This window comes from Canis lupus, chromosome 15 (genome assembly GCF_003254725.2).
Source record: "Canis lupus dingo isolate Sandy chromosome 15, ASM325472v2, whole genome shotgun sequence".
NCBI classification, from domain to species: domain Eukaryota; kingdom Metazoa; phylum Chordata; class Mammalia; order Carnivora; family Canidae; genus Canis; species Canis lupus.
In genome coordinates, this window is record NC_064257.1 from 36,291,260 (window position 1) to 36,306,540 (window position 15,281).

Consider the following 15,281-nt stretch of genomic DNA (forward strand, 5'->3'; position numbering starts at 1 on the left):
TTAGGGCTGCCCCAAAGGAGTTCAAGGTTTGGTGTATTTTAATCATAAACTCATTATCTTTCTAGTTCAGGTATGAGTTATATTTTTCTTTTGAAAAGAACCAACCAAATAACTGATTTGAAAGGAGATATGTTCATTATACTCATGGTATCTATTGATATGAAGTGTGATGTTCTGTTGGTTTCTTCATGTCTCTTTCCTCCTTGTTCATATCTTTTCACAGCTTCCTATTCCCTCTTCCTTTACTAGTTCCTCCTCCTCCCCACACAAAATTTAAAAAGAAAGTAGTACATAAAACTTTAAAATTTGGGTAGAGCTAATTGGCTTACCTAAAAATGTTTGGAACATTTTTAGAGAGGCAGAAGTGGCCTAGAGCATTCATTAAGAGTGTGGACTCTGAACTGGACTGCTTGGGTTTGAATCTTGGCTCTGCTACTTTCTATTCATTTCATCTTGGGAAAAATCACTTAATCTTTTTTTAAAATTTTAAAATTTATTTATTTATTTTATTTATTTTTTTTATTTATGATAGTCACAGAGAGAGAGAGAGAGAGGCAGAGACACAGGCAGAGGGAGAAGCAGGCTCCATGCACCGGGAGCCCGATGTGGGATTTGATCCTGGGTCTCCAGGATCGCGCCCTGGGCCAAAGGCAGGCGCTAAACTGCTGCGCCACCCAGGGATCCCTTTTTTAAAATTTTAAATATTTATTTATATATTTATTCATGTGAGAGAGACACACACACACACACACACACACACACACACAAAGACATAGGCAGAGGGAGAAGCAGGCTCCCTATGGGGAGCTTGATGCAGGACTTGATCCCAGGACTCCAGGATCATGACCTGAACCAAAGGGAGACACTCAACTGCTGAGTCACCCAGGTGCCCCCCAAATCACTTACTCTTTTGCTTCAGTTTGGTCATCTGGAAAGTGAGAATGATAGTAATAGCATTCACTTCATAGGGTTGTCATGAAGATTAAATGAATAGGAGTTTTGGATAGACAACAACACTCAGTCTATTGCAGTAGGTATGTAAAGCTCTTAGAGTGTTTCCTGGCACACAGTAAATGCTATATAGCTGTATCTATATGTGTATCTTATTTTTCTTACCAATTTACTTTGCCATTTTTGTTTTCAGAATGTTCAACCTGATAAAGAAATCGTTGTGGACACGATAATGTTCCTATGGCAGAAATGCAAATTAGGAATTCAGAGGGTCAATCTGTCCAGAAATGACTATGCAAAATTCACCCAGAAAATCAGTACTAATAAAGTATTCCTTTTTTGTTTCCTTTCACTTGTTTTTTAAATTGTTGCTAATTTAAGTTGTGATGCATATTTCCAATCTAAATTTTCCCTATTTATCCACCTGCTTAACTACCATTCTTTAAATGTGGGGCTAAAAAATAAATAAATAAATGTGGGACTGACTGAGCCTTTCTTTTAAGCATATTTTCTGCACTTCTGCAATTTGGTTTTGTGGAGTAGGAAGGTATTTCAGATTTTTAAGGGGAGTAGGAAGGTATTTCAGATTCTTAGTATTTTGAAGGTTACATGAACTTGGGTAAGTTAAGAAGGTTATTAATAGAAAATATAAATAGAAAAGGGTTTTTTTCCCCTGCACTAATATATTTAGACTATTTCAGAGAGCTCTTACATGGAAAGGAAAAAGTTGAGCAGGTGAATACTAAAACCCAGAAACTTAGGAGGAAACATTTTAACAGTAACATATTGGATGTGTTGTAAATAGGGTACATGGGCTTGGTTTTACCATGTACTCTGAAAAAGTAATGAAATGAAAAAGTAATGCTGTTTCCTCATTTTAGTTCCCAAAGTCTGATGGCTAATTTTATGTGCTAAGCTTTGGGGATATAGACATGAAAGATAGCTTCCAAGACACCTAGTATGAGGCCTGAAACACCTGCTTCTCCTTCACTATTTTGGAGGACTTTGATACTGATCCTAACAACTGCTTTGTGAAGGCAGAATGAGAACTTTGAGGATACTGATAATCTTTACTGATACTTTAAAAAAATTTATAATTTTAAAAAATGATAAATTTTCCATTATGGCTATCGATATGCAGATTATAAGCTTAGGTGAATCTTCTTTATGAGTTTATATAAATAAACTGATTAGGATTGATTGGGATCCTAATCAAATAAATTGATTAGGATCATTGATCTTTATAATTAAGATGTACTAATAAGGGAGTATATACCTAACATTCCCATATGTTTAGAAGATGATGACTTCATGGAAGTCCTAAGTTAAAAAAAATATGACTCTACAATGTAATGTACTTTTAATTGATTTTGCTGTATGTTTTCTCTTTTTAGTGGGTTTATCTTCTGTGGCAGATAAATGAAGTAATTCACTGCTATAAAATGGAAGACATTGACATTGTGATGGTGGCAGAGGTTACGTTGAGATTAAGTGAAATATTGGAGTTATTAGGAAACCCACGAAAGAAATTTAAAAAATCTCTAGGTAATGGAATGAGTGAAAAAGTATGAAGTTATTAATATACATAAACACATATGAATGTATAAGTATGAATTGGCATAAGGAATAACTAGTGTTAATGGAAACCAGGCATTTCAGTACTGTGCTTCCTTGATGGTTTATAACCAAAGATAGAAATAATATAGATTTAACCGGGGGGATGTTAAAAAGAGGTTATATGCTCTATGGTTCCGTCGCATATAAGTGACTTTTGCCTTCCCCTTATTCATGCATTCTCCTTCTCCATTCCTTGTTACTACTTTCACCTCTCTTCTGCTTTCCCATTCTTCCTTTTTTATTGTTCTCTCCTCCCTTTTATCTCCTTTCCTCCTCTGCCACTTCCCAGCAGAACATGCTGCATGAAGGAGGGGACTATGTTTTGCTTGCCATTGTATTTTTGGTAGCCACCACACTGCCCCACACAGACCAGGAACTTGAATAATGTCTGTTGAACGAATCTGTGTTCTACGTTTTATCTCCTTTTTAATCCTCTCCTCTCTTGGGATTCCCTCCTTTTAAAATTTGTTGTCTTCATTTATTTTGTTTTCCTTTTCTTTTTCCCCTTTCCTCTTACCTTCCTCGTTTTTGTTCTCATTTCCCACCCACTCCATCCTTTCCCTGCTCCAGCCCCTTTCTGCCAGCATTCTTCTTCCAGAAGTTTCCTTCTCTCACAGGGCAGCCTTATGCTCTGACCACCTTCTTTCTTCAGTGTGTCGTTAACCCCAGAACTGTCTGTTTTATAAGGTACGTCATATGTAGGGAGTGAGGTCAGAGTGTGGTTAGTAGGTGTTTACTTCCCTACTTCACCCCTCTTATAGAGTGTGTATGACATTTGAGGGCCTCTGTAGTAAAGTCATTATTGCTATAACTGTTTTCCCGGAGATGTGCTGATCTGGATCTGCTGTCCAGGGTTGCTGAGTGTGGCTTTAGCAGGTCGAATTTTAGAGCCACGGTTCTCAAATTTTGATTGGCATCAGTATCACTTGGGAACTTGTTAAAAATACAAAGGCCCAGATTCTATCCTACTTCATCTAGCCTGAGACTTTCTAGTCTTTATTACTTTATCTGGTGATTTTTTTTAAAAAAAGATTTTATTTATCCATGAGAGACAGAGAGAAAGAGAGACAGGCAGAGGGAGAAGCAGGCTCCATGCAGGGAACCTGATGCGGGACTCAATCCCAGGACTCCAGGATCATGCCCTAGGCAGAAAGCAGACACTAAACCGCTGACCCACCCAGGGATCCCCAATATCTGGTGATCTCAGTGTACATCAAAGTTTGAGAACTACTGGTTAAAGATGTCTGACTATCTAATACATTCAATGGTCTGTAGTCCTATTTTTTTAAATGTCCTCTCCTTAAACACTTTTTCCTTTTTTTAAAGTTTCATTATGCAGAATTTCAAATATAGAAATAAGTTACCATGTTCCTATTATCCAGAACATTTTGCTAATCTTATTTAATTTCTTTTTGTAACACAGTTTTTCCCTCTGGAGTGTTTTAAAGCAGACATCATGTCATTTCACCATCAAATACCCCAATATGTGTGTGTGTGTGTGTGTGTGTGTGTGTGTGTGTGTATGTGTGTTGGTTTGTCTATGTAACAGATAAAGATTTTGTTTTGTTTTACAAAATTATAATGCCATTTTTATTATACTTTACAAAATTAGAGGAAAATTCCTGTGTCCCTGATTGTATTAAAAATATCTTAGATTAGGGACACCTGGGTGGCTCAGTGGTTGAGCATCTATCTGCCTTTGGCTTAAGGTAAGATCCCGGACTCCCAGGATCGAGTCCCACATTGGGTTTCCTGCATGGATCCTGCTTCTTCCTCTGCCTATGTCTCTGCCCCCCCCTCCCCTCTCTCTCTCTCTCTCTGTGTCTCTCATGAATAAATAAATAAAATAAAAAAAATATCTTAGGTTGGTTTGTTCCAATCAGGATCCAAACAAGCCCATATATTTTACTTTCTTACATTTTTCTTGAGTCTCTCTTTCTAGTCTATAACAGTTCCTTTCCTCCTCCTCTTTTCAAGCCATTTATTTTTTGAAGACACTGGTTCATCACCTTTTAGGGTTCCTCACATTCTGCATCTGGCTGTTTGTGTCTTTGTGGTGTTAACTTGTTTCTCTACCTGGCAGTTAGATCTAGAATCTTGCTTAGATTCAAGTGATATCTTATCAAAAAGATTTTTTGCCAATATCTTATACATTTGGCAAGAATACTTCATAGGCGGTGCTGTTCAGTCCCTGCTGTGTTGAATCAGAAGGCATATAATGCCTAATTATCCCACACGCTGTGTTATAAAGACTTACCAGTGAGGTTAGCTATTGTTAGCCTGACCTTTCTCCTAGGTTGTTTTCCCTAGATATAGATTCTGAGACAAGTTGTTGAGTGAAGTAGTTTATTTAGGATATTATCCAGAGAAGCAGGGTTGTGGTGTGGTGGAGTGAGACAGAAAAGGAAAGGAAGGCAATACAAGGTATAGTAAGTTAAGGAGAAGGCCACTGTTGTAGGTTTAGGGCTTATTCCCATGAGAGACCTGGAGAACCTGCCCCAGAGAGCTGGGAGATTGAGATATTTATACAACTTTTATCTGTCATTCATTGAAGGCTACCAGAGGAGTGAGAGTGAGAAGCCAAAATGGGCTTCTAACTTCTGTTGTTCCTTCTGCACTTATTGTATTGAATTCTTAAGTGAAGAACTTACTTCATCAACTATTACTCTGATTATTTTTGATTGTGTGGTAGACATTATATTTGCTGAATATTTTATAGAGATAATTTGAAGCATTAGATAAGGTTAATGTTCTTCCAGAGAAGATTTATGCTTGCTTTTACTAGGTGCATGAAGATACTACAACTCCAGGATCCCATTAGTCCAGTTTGAGAGATGAAGATAATTTGAAGCTGAGATGCTCTCTTGTTGACTTATTTTCCATTTACCCTGACTCCAAGGATACAGCCCCTTCTGGCTTCTCACCCTGGTGGCCCTGGATACTAACATCTGTTGCTTTAGTTCTCTCAGAAGCATCACTCAGCTTCTCAGCTTTCTTCTCCAGAATTGATGAGAGAGTCCTCAGTTGGGAAGGTAGCTCTAATGCCCTTCTATATTATTCCCTGGGCACTCTTCCCAAGATCAAGATGATACTCTTTTCTCAAGATCCTGGCTCTATATTTATATTTTCATGATCTTCTTTGCTTACAGGTGAAGAAAAAAATTTTTTTCCAGCTTTTCTAGTGGGCTCTAGTTAGGAGAATTTTTCCAGGTTACCTGTTGTTGAAAGCAAAAGGCCCAATGATTACTTTTTTTTTTTTAAAGTCTATTTCTTATTCAATTTTATTGTTTTTTTTTTTTTTTTTTTACTTATTTCTTTTGGGAGACTATTGTTTTGTTGTATTTTACACTGTTTAATTATAAATGAACTAAATGCAATTTACTGATTCTTTGCTAAAATATTTCATTTTTAAAATACTAATCAATATTGGAACATGATCCATTTATAAATAGAAAAAGCTACATTTATGTAGTGAGGAGTTGTCCCCATTTAGGTATATAAATTCTTAGAACTTTCCAACATTGTTATTATCATCATCTTATTAGCACATAAAGCACAAAGTACAAGTCGTTCTTGTGTATTAATCATGCCAGTATGATTCAAAATGTTTATTGGACTGTTTATTAAGTAATGCATTATTTAGTTTAAATTATTTATTTATTTGAGAGAGAGAGAGAGAATGAGAGAGAGAAAGCAAGAGTGGGCAGAGGGAGTGGGAAAAACAGACTCCCCACTGAGCAGGGAGCCCAACGTGGAGCTCAGTCCCAGGACCCTGAGATCATGACCTGAGCTGAAACGACACTTAACCAAATGAGGCACCCAGGTGCCCCTTTAGTTTAAATTATTGAATACATTTTCAAATAGGAAACTAGCATTACCATATATTTATAATTTATATTCCTTTAACTCAAACCAGCCTTCTCTGATATTTGTCCAAATTCATAAAGCTTTTACATTGTTTTATGAATGCTTTTCAATAGACATTACAGACTAGAAAGACCAGTCTCTTTACCATAATATTACCTTGTTAATAATATTTTTAATTGTTTTACTGTAAGATCTTAAATTAACTTATATAAAACCAAAATTAACTTACATAAAGACATATAAAATTAGCATATAAAAACAAAATGTAATTATATGGAAGAAATAGTTTAGTGTTTTGTCAACTTCTAAGTGTTGAATCATTTCTAAAATCATGAGTCATTAAAAGGGCAACCAATTTAGCATAACATTTTTTAGGATTGTGATTCACTGCTATGTTTACATTTTTTCCTTCCTTCCTCTGGTCCTTCCTTCTTTGCCTGTTTCTTCTTTCCTACCCTCTCCTCCTCTTCCTGCTTACCCTTTTTTCCTCCTTTCTTCTTCTCTTCCCTCCTTTTCTCTTCTGTTCCTTTCATTTCTTCCTTCTTTCTTTTCCTTTTTTCCCCGCCACAGAGATATCTTTCAGGAAAGGAACTAGTGAATTCCTTGGAGTTTTGAAAGGGAGCGTGGACGTTCTTCCCATATTAAAGGTATTGCAAAAATATTTTAGAAAATACGGTTAAAAACATGAATTTAGATTTTCAAATGATATTAAGTTTATAAATGTGTAATGGTTAATTATAGAAATAATTTTGAATATTTAATATTTGAGAATTTATAGTTTCTATCTACATTGAAAACTAGGGGGCATTTTCTACCTTTTGCTTTCACTGTAGAAAAAAATCCCAATCAGCTTTAAAAATAACCTAGTAAATTATCTTAAAAGAATTACTGTTGGAGTTTTGAATGTGTTATGGTTCATAGACTCATAAAGCAGAGATGTCCTGCTCAGCATATTCCTCTGACAGAGTCAATAAGTTATTACCTGTTGAAAGTACACTTAGAATAGTCCCTGGCACATGGCAAGTTCTTAGTAATTGTTACCTTAAGAGAATTTTTTTTTAAAGAATTTATTTATTCATGAGAGATACAGAGAGAAGCAGAGATTAGACAGAGGGAAAAGCAGGCTCCCCACAGGGAGCCTGATGTGGGACTTGACCCGGGACCGGAATCATGCCCTGAGCAAAGGCAAGATGCTCAACCACTGAACCACCTAAGTGTCCTGGCCGTTCCTCTTCTTGATTATGTTTTTCATAAAATATTTGAATTATTTCTGTCCATCGAGGATTGTGTTGTTCTGTAGATCTGAATGGGAGTCTTGGGAACCACGTCATATATGTTATAAACATTCTTTTATTTATAAACAAGAACTAGAATAGCATTTTGCCAAGTCTGTCCTATGTGTTGCTAATACTATGCCTCAGAAAAGGATGCCAGAGTCAGGTAACTTTGGGTGACTCTGGATTAAGCGCAATACGTTCTTTACTGTAAGTCTTCTAAGAGGCATTCATTTGCTTATGAGCGTTGTGGTTTTCCAAGAAGAGATGGAATACTATATATTCATTATTTGAAAATAAAATCCATTTTACCCCTTATGGAATAACTACTTAAGACACTAGTGCTTGTGGACTACTGTTGAAAAATACGTTTCTATAGAGGAAGCCAGTGATCTCTATTTTTGTTTGCCTGATTAATTAAAAAACTATAATTTTAAATTACAAAAGTTGTATTAACATTAGAGGATATTTAGAGATATAAAAAGGGGAGAAAATATGCAATTTCACTATATGGATTGAAATATTTTTTATATTCTCTTCTAGTCTTTTTAATATTTTTTAGCATAGCAACATTTTGATGTTTTTTTCTATCATCATTTCGCTTGGCACTTTTCCTGTTGCAAAATGTTAATACTCATAATTGCTGTATTTTCTCTGAAAAATCAATTTGAAATATAAGACATAAAATTATAAAGAATGTTATAAGGTAGGCCCAATTCCTGTTATGAAACAATACCTTGTTAGTACAGTTGAAACTCTTCCACTAACCCCTTTGATCATATCACCTTTCCTCCTGCATAGCAGCAACTGGTATTCTAAATATAATGATGATAAATTCCAGGCATACTTTTATTACATATGTGTGTATTCTAGGAAGTAAGGAGTATTGCTTTTAAATATTTATATAAATATGTGTGTGTGTGAGATAGTGTGTGTATTCTTCTGCAGCTTGCTTTTTATCCCAGTATTGTGTTTGTGAGATTTACTCCAGTTGATTTGTATAGTCATCTTGATGATTTTTGCTGCTGTATCCAAATTGCTCATGGTTGCATGCAGTAAGTAGATTTGAACTTAGGTGTGTTGCTGTCAACATCCATGTGTTTAGTCACTATGGTACATTGCTTTTTGATTAAAAAAAAAAAAGTGTCTTCGGGATACTGGTATAAAAGATATTTTTTAATGCATAAAATATACAATCTTATAACTGGGTACCAATCAAATATCATGAATATAGTGGAGGACTGGTGGATCATTCTGAATTTACTTTCCTCTAATTATAGGTTTTAAGGGATGCAATTTTGAGTTCTTTATGTAATATTGTGTCTTAAGAGAGCTAGAGTTGAGAAATCTTAAATTGGGAACAGTAAATTTAAATTCACAAGAGATTGAGGAGGCTTATTTATAATAGCTGCCAGTGCTTTTTCCAGGGATCTTATAATGCTTGCTAAATATACAGCTTCCTATTTTCCGCTTTAGGCATATTGGATTATAATTTCCAATTGTGGAGTCTTAAAAGTTTATAATTCCAGGTATTTTCCGCTTAAAATCCCCCAGGTAGATTCTTAAGGAAACTAGAATTTCAGAATCACTGGCTGAGTGGGCCAGTACTTATTCTCTGAGGCTTCATAGGGCAGGAATAAAAACAGTAGTAGAAGTTACAAAGTGCTGGATTTTGGCTTCAGGTGGAAAATTTCTGGCAGTTAGAGCCACTAAATAAAATGTGTTTCATAGAAGGTGGCAGTTTTCCCAAATGAAGAAGCTGAAGACCCTTTATGAACTATTGCTACTCTTATTTAAATTAGAAAAATGTACCCTTTCCTTGATATGATTTATTACTATCTTCTGGGAAATTGCCAAAATGAACATACAAGTTTGTGATGACAACAGCATGAATGGCACCCCCTAAAATTGTGCAATAGGCAACCTGCCCAGCTGTACTGTGGCATATGGTAGACGTAATACAAGTGGTTCATTGGTATGACCTAAGGGCACAATGCTTGGTGTTGGAAGACCCAGAGTGGAATCTAATATTGACTATGTGATCTTGAACAGATTATTTCATCTGTTTGAAAATAAATGTCCTCATCTGTAAAATAACAGTAGAACCTATTCTACCGATATTATTTAAGTTATATCATTTAAATGAGGTATTAGTAATGTTACAGAAACCAGTACCTGGCACGTGGTAGCTACTCAGTTTTTCTCTTATGTTTTATGTAGAGCACTGAATCTTAGGGTCTCAGATCCATCTGGAGTGAAGTGGAGAGAAGGAGTGAGAATTTATTGTAAGGAGGATCCAAAATCTGTATGCTCACCTATCAGAAATTGTAGGCAGGATGAATTATGTACCTTGCATATATACATACAGCTCTTTAAAAAATGAGGTGTTTATTGTGATTACATTCAGAATTTATTTAAAAGTTTACTAAATGCATAGCATCTATTTCTTTCAATAAATGTATTATAAAATTAAAATAATTAATAGGTATCTGCTTCATAGGATAATGGCATTTAAAAAATTTATTATGTTTAGCCCAGTATCTAGAAGATAGTTTAATTAGATGTTAGTTATGATAATGACAGAGATAACAAAGATGATAGTGATGGTAGTGATGTTGATGATAGAATATAGGTATATGTGGGGGGAATGCTTGAAATTTTTTGGTGTTAAAAGGGCATCTTTAGAGACTTCTGTTTCTGGCAAAACAGCAAATCGGGTAAGGTGAAAACCCTCTTGCTACAAAGCACCTAGAAATTTTGGACAGAATTGAACAAATATCCTCAAACACATTGTGAAGCTCACAAGAAAGTAAGATAAATTCTAGGGGCCAAAATAAAAGGGGAACTGGAAACTAGAATGGTCATTTTATGAGTAGATGCTGCAGTTGGTTGATAGGCTTGGTTACCAAAAAGCTCAGGTTAACAGCCATCTAGTGACAAGATATGAGGCTTGGGCACATGAAAGATGGGGGTTTGGAACTGAGACTCACACATTAAAATTATAACTTCCAAAAGACCATATTCTAGAAAAGGGAGACCTGAAAAAAAAAAAACAAAACATTTGCCTATTTGTATGGGGAGGTTTCTCAACATGGGTAGTGAGAGGTGGGTGGGTGGGAAGAAAGTCTTTCTTCCTAACGATTTATAACCTTGGGCCAGCCTTCACATAGGTCTGTTATTTGACTTTATATTACTTGAGTTGCATGAGACCTTTCCAATGTCTGTGATTCTTGAATGGAGATATACATCTATATACTTTGGAATGGATGTGTGTAATCAAATCGTATATATTCCAGGAACACAAGGATGATTTAACATTAGAAAATCTAATGCAATACACCACATTAGCAGGTGAAAGGAAGAAATATGACTGCCTCACTAGATAAAAAGATGCAACAACAGCATTTGACAAAAATCAACACCTATCTTAAAAAAAAAAAAAAAAACCCAAAACACAACTTGTAAGTCAGGAATAGAGGAGAATTTCTATATCCCATAAAGGGTATCATTCAGAGACCTGTAATGAATGTTATAGTAAAAGATTAAAAGCAGTCCTTTTATACTGAAGTAACAACATAGAGTATCTATTCTATTTAATATGTCCTAGAGGTCTTAGACAGTCAGCTGCGAAAGAAAAGAGAAAAAAAGGCATAAGGACTGCAAAGCAAATACCAACCTTGACTTGATCCCTAGACTAGTACAATGCATTGTATATATTTGTAGTAATAGGAATCTAAATACTTATCTGAAGAGTGGATAAATAGATTGTGACATATTCCTCAGCATAGCACCATTTCATTGTGGCTGTGAGGATGAGCGAATTAGTGTGGGCTTGAACTAGAGTCAGCTTGGCATCACTGCCATTCCCTTCTTTAGCCACCTTTGTGTCACAGGGGAAAAGCTGGAACTGCATTTCCTAGCATCTCATTTCCATGTGGTTCTACCTTAGTCTTCCGATGAGGCACATTTGCATGAATTTATAATGAAGGGAAGACAGTTCTTATTTGGCAGTGGCAGATGGAAGAAGTTAATTGACCAGCCCTGCTGAGCAAGCTCTTGCAATTCGCTTGATCTGGTGTAGCAGTCACTTGTGGTGGTTGTCAGCCACCTCCTTGATTCTTAGATTCACAGAGGCTTCTGCATGCAGCAGACTTGTCACTGGCAGCTTTCTTGGCCTTTGCTCCCCCTGGCTTTCCAACAGTGACAGACACCTCTAATTCTGTGTATCAAATCCCTTTCTGCTTAAGAGTATCTAGAGTTGTTCTGTGTTGTTAACCAAACTCTGACACATTGAGTTGCATATACCAGCATGAAAAAGTTTCAACAACATATGTTTGAATGTATAAAGTGGATTGCAAAATTTTCTGACAGAATTAAAAAATATGCAGGCAGTACTGCATATTGTTAATGGATACACACATTGTAAAAGTTTAAAAACACACAAAAGAATGGTAAAAACCAAAGCACAGTGGCTTTTTTTAGGAGCAGAGAAAAGGATTGTCATTGTGGGCAGTCTATAGAGGATTTCAGTTATCTCCATGTTTGTGCTTGCTTTATTTCCTAAAAATTTTCTCGAGAAATATGGGAAATTTGGAAGTTTGAACAAAGCTGATGCCTTTTATATTATTTTATATTTGTTTCTCTGTGAGAATAATTAGAATGAAAATGTATTTCGTGAAATACAATGAAAATCATGATATATGCAATGAAAATCATGATATATGCCATTGGATTTGATGGCCTCTACATCTAAATTTCCAGCTCTGAGATTTAAAAAACAAACTTTCAAAATGAAATGTGTGAAAACGACACATTTTGTGAGTTATATTTTAAAAATTTACCTATACATTTGGTACACTCAGAATTTTGAAAACCATGAAAGGAAGATATATACATGTTTATAAAAAGTTTAACTTATAATCGGAAAAATGAAATGTATTTATTATTTCACTTTTATCAATAGTACTCCACATTTAATCAAAGACATACATTTAGTAAAAAATATAACATTGTTGATATTGGATAGACTCTTTAAATTTGTCACTTGGTTTGAATTGTTATAAAAGAAGTTTGGAATTGTTGTATATGATTTTCTCTTAAGTGTTACATTTCTGTTTTGTTTATAAAATTACTTTAGAAGAAACCTGTGGAACAGTTATTTTTGGCCTATGAACTTCTTGACAAAGCAATTGATGGAATAAATTTGAATTGCATGTTAAGTACTTTGCCAGATGGATCATCAGTGATTGACCATTGCTATACCAAGGTAAATGGGAAACTCTTACATGAGATTTAAGTGTTACTTAGCTAGAAAGAGGGCTGGTTTCACACATAGGTGCGTAAAGCATGATTTGTGGTGACCTTGCTCTCATAGACCAGAAATCTCTTCCTCTCTTGCCAGAAGAAATCAAGAAGAGTGAGGAGTCTCTCAATTCGTTATTAAAGAGGCCACTGTATTGAAAAGCAGGTTTATTAGCATGTGAATCAGATTGCAAAGAGTTGAGAGTGAACAGAATTTAGTGGCTTAGTGTAAAATGATAACTTGAGTGATAATTAGGATAGAGCTATTTTTAGTATGTTTTGATAACTGTATTTTGTTTTTATTTTTACTTCAATTCTACCAAAGTACACCCAGGATATAGATGGAGACATTTGCAAACCAGTCACACCAAATACTTTCATGATGGATTTGCATCTTGAACTGATTCAAGCCCAGCACCATATAGCTGTTGTGCTTCTTGACCAATTGCAAGGTAGTAGTCCTCAAAACATATAATTTGTTCTGCATCAATTTTAAGATGAGTTCAAGAATAGAATCAATTTAATTTGTAAATTATGTTCTTGTTGACTTAGTATTTTCCAGATAAATTTCATTCTTTTCTTTTCCCGGATTACTATCAATAGATACCTTTCATTATTGCTTTATAACTCACATAGCAAATCCCTTGGTACACATCCAAAAAATTAAATTGATTTTGTTTGAGGTGTAGTAAATTATCAATATTTTGTTAATTCAATCTATATATAATTATTGAGTGCCTACTAAGATCTCGGAATCATATTGTGTTTGGTATAAATAAGATACAGCCTCTAATTTTGAGCTTCTAGATAACTAAGCCAATTGTAACAGTTGAGCTTAATAAATGTTAACAGAAGTAGACTCAGACTATTTGGGCACACAGAAGAGGAGTATCTTTAATGAACAAGAGTCAGGGATGGCTTCCTGGGAGAAGTGATAGTTGACTAGAAGGCTAGTAAATATCTTTATGAAGAAGATCGAAAAGGAAACAGTTATTTGGATAGAGAAAACAGCCTTTAGCAAGCTGGAAAGCAAATGATTGGATGGTGCAATTTAGGAACTGCTGGAATTCTCTTATGGCCAAAATGAAGAGCACACTTGAGAGGATGACACAGATAAGCCTAGTGATATAGATCAAAGTTAAATTTTGAATGGCTAAGGGATTTATATTTATCCTGGAAGCAACTGAAGAACTTAGACATCTTTAAGAGTAATGTCAGAGCACACATGATTTGGATCTAAATTATCTTGGCCTCATTATTAAACAGGTCAAAACATTTTTTAAAAAGATGTCAATAGTAATACTAGTGTACATACAGATAATACATTTACTTGAGTTTCAAAATAAAATTTAACATTATTATGTATAAAAACTGAAGTTAAATTTTGATAAAGCCAAGTTATGTTTGGCATGATTATATAGCCAGTATTTAACAACTACTTCATTATAAATTACTCATTATAGAATAGAACGAAGTGTTCCATTCTAATATGACCTCTGATTTCTGTCTAAAGCATTCTAATTTGAAGGGATACATGCTCCCCAATGTTTATAACAGGAGCATTATCAACAGTAGCCAAATTATGGAAAGAGCCCAAATGTCCATCAAATGACGAGTGGATAAAGAATATATATATATACTTACACACACACAGAATGGAATATTACTCAGCCATAAAAAGAATGAAATCTTGCCATTTGCAATGATTTGGATGGAATTAGAGTGTATTATGCTAAATGAAATAAGTCAGAGAAAGACAAACACCATATGATTTCATTCACTTGTGGAATTCAAGGAACAAAACAAACAATCAGGGGAAAAAAGAGGGAGGCAAACCAAGAAACTGATGACTCTAATTTGTAAATTAGACTTTTGTTTGTATCCTTTGACTGACATATCTTTATCCCCTTCCACTTCCTCTCTAGCCCCTGATCACCATCCCCCTACTCTTTGTTTCTGTGACTTCAGCTTTCTTAGATTCCACATTTAAGTGATGTCATACAGTATTTGTCTTATTTCACTTAGCATCATGTCCTCAATGAGTCTCTAAAGAGTCTTTAGAGAACTCTTTAGAGAACAAACTGATGATTAGAGAAGAAACTGATGATTTAGAGAACAAACTGATGCATATATTTAGAGAACAAACTGATGATTATCAGGGGGAGGTGGATAGGAATAGGTTAAATAGATGATGGGAATTAAGGAGTGCACTTGGGATGAGTACCCGGTGTTGTATGTAAGTGTTGAATCACTAAATTGTATACCTGAATC

General features: G+C 35.1%; 1 protein-coding gene across 13 annotated transcripts in view; it reads left to right on the forward strand.

The window, feature by feature from the left end:
- CFAP54 (cilia and flagella associated protein 54) overlaps positions 1–15,281 on the forward strand; it is a 291,046-nt gene that overhangs the window by 42,909 nt on the left and 232,856 nt on the right. For 11 of the 13 annotated variants that reach the window (XR_003133016.3, XR_003133013.3, XR_003133014.3 and 8 more), the window contains 5 exons: positions 1,145–1,279; positions 2,346–2,496; positions 7,006–7,082; positions 12,847–12,975; positions 13,336–13,465. Coding sequence is in view for 9 of the 13 variants with exons in the window: in XM_025438907.3 (XP_025294692.3) it covers positions 1,145–1,279; positions 2,346–2,496; positions 7,006–7,082; positions 12,847–12,975; positions 13,336–13,465 (622 nt within the window). In the remaining 4 variants the exon portion in view is untranslated. The remainder of the gene's footprint in view (positions 1–1,144; positions 1,280–2,345; positions 2,497–7,005; positions 7,083–12,846; positions 12,976–13,335; positions 13,466–15,281) is intronic. The other 2 variants (XM_025438903.3, XM_025438914.3) reach the window with 1 other exon arrangement.